The sequence below is a fragment of the Etheostoma spectabile genome, unplaced genomic scaffold (genome assembly GCF_008692095.1).
Source record: "Etheostoma spectabile isolate EspeVRDwgs_2016 unplaced genomic scaffold, UIUC_Espe_1.0 scaffold273, whole genome shotgun sequence".
Taxonomy (NCBI): Eukaryota; Metazoa; Chordata; class Actinopteri; order Perciformes; family Percidae; genus Etheostoma; species Etheostoma spectabile.
In genome coordinates, this window is record NW_022605577.1 from 1449965 (window position 1) to 1458715 (window position 8751).

The 8751-nt window shown below is 43.4% G+C and overlaps 1 protein-coding gene across 1 annotated transcript in view; it reads right to left on the bottom strand.

Annotated features, from left to right (window-relative positions):
- Positions 1-258: 258 nt before the first annotated feature.
- si:ch211-159i8.4 (matrix-remodeling-associated protein 5) overlaps positions 259-8751 on the bottom strand; it is a gene marked incomplete at its 5' end in the record, with an annotated part of 36392 nt that continues 27899 nt past the window's right edge. The window contains 9 exon segments of the mRNA XM_032510888.1: positions 259-1725; positions 2259-3405; positions 4013-4093; positions 4382-4508; positions 4636-4902; positions 5690-5861; positions 5999-6517; positions 7166-7366; positions 7482-7773. Coding sequence (XP_032366779.1) covers positions 1172-1725; positions 2259-3405; positions 4013-4093; positions 4382-4508; positions 4636-4902; positions 5690-5861; positions 5999-6517; positions 7166-7366; positions 7482-7773 — 3360 coding nt within the window. The 3' untranslated portion in view covers positions 259-1171.

Below are 8751 nucleotides of genomic sequence, written 5' to 3' on the forward strand. Positions count from 1 at the left end.
TTGTTGTACTACAAACGTGTGCGTGTGTATGAAAGCATGGTAGCAACTCAAATGATGCCGGATTTGTGAGCCCTGTGATCAGTCAGTGCAGCAATTCTATTAGAATTACTTAATTTAGCCCGACATTATTAATTTTAAATGCTGGTGTGAGCAACTGCATTTGTAACTATTGATCATGTCAATTGAATTAGCCAAGGTGTTGAAAAATGAGACAATTGACTGACAACAATAAATACCTGTATGTTTTATTTTTTACTTATTTCTTGTTGTGTGCAACTTCGTTTTGTATGTCCCTCAACTGTAAATAGCTATTGCAAGCTCACGACATAGATATTATGAGCTATAGGTTTTATACTTTCCCATCATTATGAACAATAAAAAAATCACATTGATACACACAGTAATTAATTCGCTGATACACACTGTAGAGCAGCAATAGGGGGTGTTTGTATACTCACAGACAAGAATCACTGCTCAGAAAATAGGGTTTATAAGCACATGAGTAGAATTGGGTAGAATTATGACACTCAACTACTCGTTACTGCTTTGTTGATGAATTGAAAGTTTGTGAAATTGTGTATGAGCACCTGAATATTTGCATCTGAAATCCCAGGAAATTGTAATTCTACCAGCACATAGACAATAATAATCATATAGGGGGTACTTAATACATTTAGATACCTCAACCCTAAGTGAGAAGAGTTATTTCAGTTGCAGAACAAACGTTGTATGTAAAAGTAAAATTGTAGTGTGAAGTAAAAATTTTAAAAATGATACTGTCATATGGGGAATGTGAAATCACTTACAGGGTGAGGCTGGTAAGGCAAAGTTTGAGCAGTGAGTAAAAATGGCACTTTGACAAGTAATAGTTCTTTTTAAGGCCCAAAATGTAGAATTACAAGACTTCTGTAACATTTGCGCCATAAAACAATTCAAATGTAGTTTAAAAAAAAATCCCAAAAGCTGAACGTTATCTATGATGTCCACATTTCAAAACGTCATTGTTCAGTGGAAACTGCTTTGCACGGTGTCTCGAGTCAAGCTGCCAGTGAGGCAGTTTTAGGTCTCTCTCCAGAGCATCTATATCATGCAGAATATTCAAATCATGAAAAATCCTCTTCCAGTCTTAATTCTGCTGACATTTTCCCAATCGAAGGAGTTTAAATGTCCCTCAGACCACTTGTAGGTAAGTAGATTTAAAGTCTGTTCCGAGTGCGTTTTTAGCGTTGCATTTGTAAATGCCGGAGTTCGTGAGCAGGGGGTTCTGTATGACCAGACTGCCCTCCTCTGTCATGTGAATTCCCCCCTGCACCGTGAACCGATTATGTGGAACCAGCGTCGTGCGCCCAGGCAACGTCCATGAAATATCCGGCTTGGGAATACCACTTGCAACACAATTTAACTTCACCGGTGATCCCCGGTTGACTCTTGTAATTGAGGTCAGCGTATTAGTGATACGTGGTGGGAAAACCATCACTGTGACTGGGTAGGACAGCGTTGAGGAGCCAAATGAGTTGGAGGCCTTACAGATGTATGTTCCTTTGTCAAAGGTGGCGACCTGCCTGACTTGGAGTGTCCCATTGGGGAAAAAGAATATCCGGCCAATCGTCTGAGGTTTGTCCAAAACAAGACCATTAGGTAGGGTCCATGCGATCGATGCTTGCGGCCAGCCATCCACAGTGCAGGGCAAGTTGAGGTTGAGGCCGTAAGTGATCTTCATCCCACCTGGAGACGTAAAATGATTCACAGTAAGTCAATTTCCTGCAAATATGATTGACAAAAAATGCAATACAAGTAAAGCAATATGGCCAGATTTTTCAAACCTGCATTTAGTCTGGACTCTAGTTTGGTTTCCCCCTTGGTAAAATTAGTTATATATCTGAATACAGAAATCTTTCTTGGGTGTGGACCAAAACAAGAGCTTTTAGAGGAAGTGGCCTTGGTCCAATCACAAAAGACTTCTGAAGTGGTTGTCATGGATATTTGGGACGATAGGGCCTTCATCCAGACCTTTTTAGGACCTTCTCACTCTGGCCCAAAAACACACTGAATCAATGAGCGGCGTGAATGTTCTCACCTGACATTAAGTGATGCGTTTTGTTTTATTTGCGTGTATTTCTCTGTGAGAAGAAACCGAACCAAGGGAAAAAGTTTACCAACCCTTCCCCTGATTTGGAACAGAGCAAACTATTGCCTTTAGACTAATTATTGACAAAACTAAGAATACGTTTCCTTCCTCAATTGATGAAAAAACATACCTGTAGATCCTCTGATCAGTGGCTTTCGGCCCACCTCCAGCGCATAACGTTTCTCCGCTTGTCCTGCCACATTTTTTGCTAGGCACCGGTACACTCCCTTATCACTTGCGACTGGTTGATAGATCTGTAGCTTTCCGTTACCCAGATGATGCGTGAGGCGTTGGAGTCTAACACCAGGCGTCAGCATCGTCCCGTTGGGTAGAACCCATGTGAACTCCGGGTTCGGCTTGCCGCGAGCAGGGCACTCCAGGATTATTGGCTCGCCGTCTTGCTTTATCGGTACGATTTCAATATTGGGAACAGCGAAACTTGGTTTCTCGGCTATTGACGCCACGTCTAATTCAACCAAAAATGAGGATTCCCCCAGGTTGTTTTTAGCCTGACATATGTACCTCCCTTCATCGGTTTTCCTCACCCCTCGCAGCTCCAAGCTACCGTTCCGGTGGACTTGGAAGCGACCGCCCAAGTATGGTGTTGGGAGCGAGTGGCCATAAGGAGTGACCCACCAGACTCTTGATTCAGGTTTTCCTTCCACTCTGCAATGCAGGAGCGCCGTTTGGTAGGAAACAGCCATAACCTTTGTGGTGCTCATCCCTTTCATGCCATTGATAAAGGGTTCCTGGAGTTCAGCTTCAAGTTTCATGTTTTTAACATCATCCCCGGCCGAATTCCGTGCCACACATGCATATTTCCCTTCGTCAGCCAGTATTACGTTATTCACCACTAACGTCCCATCGTCCATTATCTGAAATTTGTCCGATGACATTGAAATCACATTGTTTCTTGGTGAGATCCACATAATTCTTGGTGTAGGTTCACCTGTTGCCTGACAACTCAACTTTGCTGACCCTCCTAACTTTACTGTAACCAGTGATTGGGATTTTAATCTAATCTTCGGAGCATTCGGTCCCACTGTGACGCTCACTTTTCTTTCGTCCTTGCCCAGTTTGTTCTTGGCATAACAGGTGTAGTCGCCCTCGTCTCTTTTGCCCATTTGCTGGAGAAGTAAAGTTCCATTGCCAAAAATAACATAGCGGCGGTTGCGAAGGCCGCTGTCGTCCGATTGAAGGGCGTTGTTGATTAAAGTTCCGTCTGGGAGACTCCAGGTGACTTCTGGGTCAGGGAGGCCTGTTGCAACACAGTCCACCTAAAAAAGGAGACAAAGAAAGGAGTATAACCGATGAGGGAGAAAAATAAGTAAGAATGAATTCCTGAGTAAAATTATTGGTTAGTGGTGTTTTTTTAAATTAATTTTTTTAACTTTTGCTGAAAGGTAAACGCATCTATTGAAAAGCTCTGATAACCCATAGCACACTAACTGCCCAGCACCAAACAGCAGACTGAGTTGTTGACTGGGAATAGCTAAAAGGGGTTGGGAGTGGGGGGGATGCTATTACATTTACAATCAGAAGTGGACAGAAACTCCAAATGGATGATCCTGTTCCTTATCTTCTGGATGTGTAATGGGCATCTATTGGCTAATACATTTTCCATATTAACTTTAAAAAGGTGTTAATGAGTTAATGTTGTGTTTACTGCCCCCGGGGTGCCAAAACAATTCAGTTAATACTGCTTTAAGATGCTCTGGGTAAATCAGACCCTTATGTTTTATTATAATGTAAAATGTATATGTATAAAAAAATGTAGACAAATAAATACAATATAGTAGAAAAAAAACAAGTAATGTGAAAAGGTGCCCACAACGTCTGAACCAGCCTATCCTACTTTAAATAAACTTTGAGCCCCAAACCTACCTGGAAATTTTCTCCAAAGGTGACCCTCGTCTGTTCAGTCCTCACATGTTCGATTCTGGGAGGGGTCATTACCACCTCCACCTAAAGCAAATGCGTAAAGAAATATGAGCAAATGCATTTAAAAAGAAAGTTTTTGCAACCCCATACACATAAAAATGTAAACTCTTTACTTGACTGTGAGGACTGACCACATCTTTGATTTTTATGACATATTAGATGTCTTTACAGCAGATACTTTGACACTTATTAACTAGGCGGGGATTCCTAATGCACAAAAAGTGTCCTTAGCCAGAAAGGAAAGGAAGACTAATAGAAAACAGTTGGCAGCGAAAGGAACCTGTCTGAAGTCCTTATCTGTCCTGTACATACCTGGAAAAGCTCCATGTCCTCCCCATTGGGCCGCTGAAAGACACACACATAATTTCCACCATCTAGCTCTGTTAGCTGAAGAATCCTCAGAGTCCCATTACGGAAAACTTTAATTGGTCTCTCCGGACTGGGGAAAGAAATGAGGTTAAGATTAAAGCACTCAGGGAGTTTAATGGGAATTAAAACCTTTTCATGTATTTATAATAGGACCAGTAGTGTACAGTATAGTCCTACATTTAAAAAAAGTAAGTTACCTGTATCGATGTTCCATGATGGTCTTGGAGGGTAGCTGCCAGATGGTCCCTCTAGTGGATCCGGTAGACTCTGGACAGTGGAGGTAAACAGCGGACCCGTACATGGCTGAGACAGAGTGCTGTTGGGATGGCACACCATGGCGGTGGGTTGGGGGGACGGGAAGAGGGAGAGGAGGCTGGCGGGGGAGGGAGGGGGAATCTTCCCTCACCTCCAGCTGAACAGTCCTTTTGGCAATGCCCACAGTATTGGTGGCCAAACACTCGTACCTGTGGAAGGATCGACAACACCGTAAGGGCTCAGATCAACAGTCTGAGGAGAATATTTCAAACAGAAAAGAAAAGGAAGGTACAGAACTTCTGACTATAAATGCAGTCAATAACGTCTCCACTGTCCTAAGGCAGAAGTTGAAAATTTACATTTCGTAGGTCCTATATGTAGTTCAGCATAAATTCTTTCAGGAAGACCTAACTGTTAATGATGCTCTCCAAAATCAAATCAGCTGTTATCCAAATAACTAAATTGTTATCATGCTGTGTATAACTGTTGCATATCTGCAAATTAGGCAAAGAGTGCAACCCTCCAACCCCCCCATCCACCTCCAGTCATCTACTCCAGCAGACCGGTCAGGAGCCTCCTTTGGTCTGGTCTTCGGGCTCCTTCATCGCCACCACCTGTGTCTAGATTCCATCGGGGGGGTTATGCTGTTTCTCTACCCCTATATATGAACTATTAATATAACGATGGAGTCTAATCTCCAAAGACTTTGTACTTTTTGAGCTGTACAATAAACATTTTTTGCATATCTGCAAACATGTCTCTCCAGATTGAATTACAAGTATGCAGTTTTCTAAGGCTGATGGGAATGCCATTAGTTTTGAAAGTATAATGTCGAAAAGCATAGTATTGGACTAACTCTCAAATGTCTAGTTGAACATAAATACGTGTATATATATATATACGTATATATATATAAATAACTGAACATTTGTTCAGTGCATAGACAGAAAGGCTGAAACATACAAAAACAGACTTAAATAAATGCATATCTCATACCTCCCAGCATCAACTGGTAAAACATTCTTCACATACAGCGTCCCATTGGGGAAGACAAACAGCCTGCGTCCGAGGAACTGTGAAGTCTTAACATGGATCCCTGCTGGGAGCATCCATTTCAGAGCAGGCACTGGTTCGCCCTTCACAGAGCAGTGGACATACACACTCCTGCCTGGTTAAATGGGATTTCATTAGTAAGATTCCTATTTCTGACATTGAAAACACTTTATTGTCTTTGTTTACCAGCCGTAGCATGAGAAAAACCTTCTGTTATGAGAGGTTTAGGGATGTCACAGTTCTGTACTATACCTGGCTGAATGATCACAGTATCCATTCCTTCTTCGCTGATGGTTGGAGGCAGAGCTGCCACGTGGAGATGATAAGTGATTGTATCAGCACCTGCTGCGTTGCTTGCGATACATTTATAGTCGCCTTTGCTGGAGAAATTGAGAGAGTGAATATGAAGGGTTCCATTTTGAAGCAGAGACATCGGAGAAAGGGGAGTGTGAACAGTCCCGACTTCACGTACAAATGACCTGTCCGGAAGAATCCAGGAAATTTGGGCAGGTGGTTTTCCCGAAGCGAAGCAGTCAAGAGTCACGCTTTTCCCTAAGTAGACTGCTATCTCTGTGGACTTGGGTGGCTGGATCCTGGGGGCTTCAGTCTGGACGGCTAAGGTGATGACCATGCGATCTGATCCGAGGCTGTTCTGGGCTGTGCAGAGGTACTGGCCTCTATCCTGAAGCTGGATGTTTCTTAGAACAAAAGTTCCATTTTTGAAGACTTCAAAACGGGGACCATGCTTGGTGTTGGCTGGGATGGTGGCACCTGAGAGGGGAATAGAAAAGGTTAAGAGACAATAGTGGGAGATATTCATTGAATTATGATTCTCATGACTGATTATGACATGTTTGAAAATTGTCTGTTTCTGGCGTTTCATAGTAACAGCATTAAAATAGACACAGCAGCAGGCTGGTCTGACCCAGAGATGGGGACTCAAGTTTGGAATCCAGTCACACTTGAGACTTGAGACTCATCCTCAAAAGACATTCAGACTTGACTCAGACTCAAGAGCAATCTTTATTTTTAGGAAGCGTCTGATGAACTGAAAGTTATTCCCCTCCCTGCATAACCCATAGCCTACCTATGTTGTACGTGATAAATAACGTATCTGCTGCACATGTCAGAGATAACAACAAATATTTTGAACCCACTGGTAGCTGCTGTGCCATTCACCAGAAGTTTTGGCTTTAAATTAATTTGGCCTTAAATTCTTACAACAAGGCCCAAACAAGAGAAGCGCTAAATGCAAAATATTTGAACAATAGCTCAGAGACTTGAGACTTGACTTAGGGCCAGTAAGATGAATGAGCTGAAAGCAACTGGGGATTTTCCTGCATTTACCTTTTCTGTTGTTAGCTTTATGTCCTTATCCCTTCCATGTCTTTCTCTCTTTTACCTCTCTGTCCCTCTTACCTGTGGAGACTTTGGTCCATGCGATGTTGGGTTCGGGATTCCCGGTTGCTTTGCAGGGCAGGAACACATCACTCTCCGCCAGCACTGACACACTAGCTGTGGTCACCGTGGTAATACGGGGCTTCAGCCCATCACTTCCAGATGCCAACACCCATGGGAAAGGGGGAGCAGCAGTGGGCCGCCGAGAGCTGATACGTCCTGCTACAAAGACAAACGACCCAAAATAATATCACAATCACTGACTCAAATATATTAAAATATACTGCTCATTTTATAGATACATTGCCCGTATCTCTTCAATAGTGTGTATATCTACCTCCAACAGGCCACCGACCTCCGTACAGAGCCCCAGGGGTGGTGGGGTGGTGAGGAGGATGAGGGGTTGTGATGAAACCAGATAATGATGATGATGATGAAGGTTTAGCAGGGTTCGGTGGTTGCAGGTTGTAAGTGTAAGAAGCAGTGGGTGCTGCTGGTCTGGGGATGTAGGGTCTATTTGGAGGTGGAGGGTTGGGTTTAGGTATGACCGGAGATGGAGGATTGTGGTGGCTAGTGCGAGGTTTGGGTGTCACCATCCTCCCTAATTGAGCAATGCGATCAAGCTGCGCCTGGAAAAATCAAAATTATATTAGTAGTCTTAAAGACTCCCTATAATGCTTATTTGAATTTCCCCCTTGTTTTAGTATGTTATTTTTGTGTGTATGTAATACGCAAAAGGTATAAAGTTTTTGTTTTGCCCATATTCCTGTTTGAAATTCATCAACTAGTGATGTCACTGATTGAGAATGTCAGCCCAGTTTTTCACATGTGCTGTCAGTAGGTGCTGCCTGATCAAGCACAGCCAGTCCAGTGGCTTGTTTGAATATGGTTGATCAATCACAACAGAGTGGGCCAGCTGACCAATCAGAGCAGACTGTGCTTTTCGGGAAGGCGGGCCAAGAGTTCAGGTAGAAAGCCCATTCGAGATGAGCCCGGTCTGCGCAGAATCGATCACCGCCGCCGCCCAATGCATGCTGGGTAGATTTGTGTCCGACTTGATTCCGACTTGCTCTGCCGTCATGTACACGCGGGCAACGATGACCTCACGAGATCAAGGCAGCCGCAGGTTTGAGATGCGGGCCCAGGGCATGCTGGGAAAACGCCCGGTTCTCAGCGTATTTAAAAGCTGATTAGTTCAGAATCGACTCAACATGATGACGTTTTACATAAACCTTTTAATTGTTTTTAAATTGAAGGGATTTAACTGCTATTTGACTGATTTGATGGGTTTTTTTCTGTACAGAACACGTGTGAGGCTGATAGGGATGTTTAGAAGTCTCAATCCGTTCAGATTACAGATCATCTACAATCAACAACAGATCATATGTAGAGCATTTTGACAGCTACTCTGTCATAATAAAACAACTGGAGACTTGTCCAAGCTGATATTCTGTGTGCGTCTGATAGCATTTTATTAAATCGGAATCAGACCCAACAGGATGTGAGTGTTTCTGTGACGTCCTGTTTAGCCTGAAGGCTGCTGGACACGGCTGAAAACTGTCCGACTTCACCGCAACTTTTTGTCACCGCCCCCCCCCCCCCCCCCC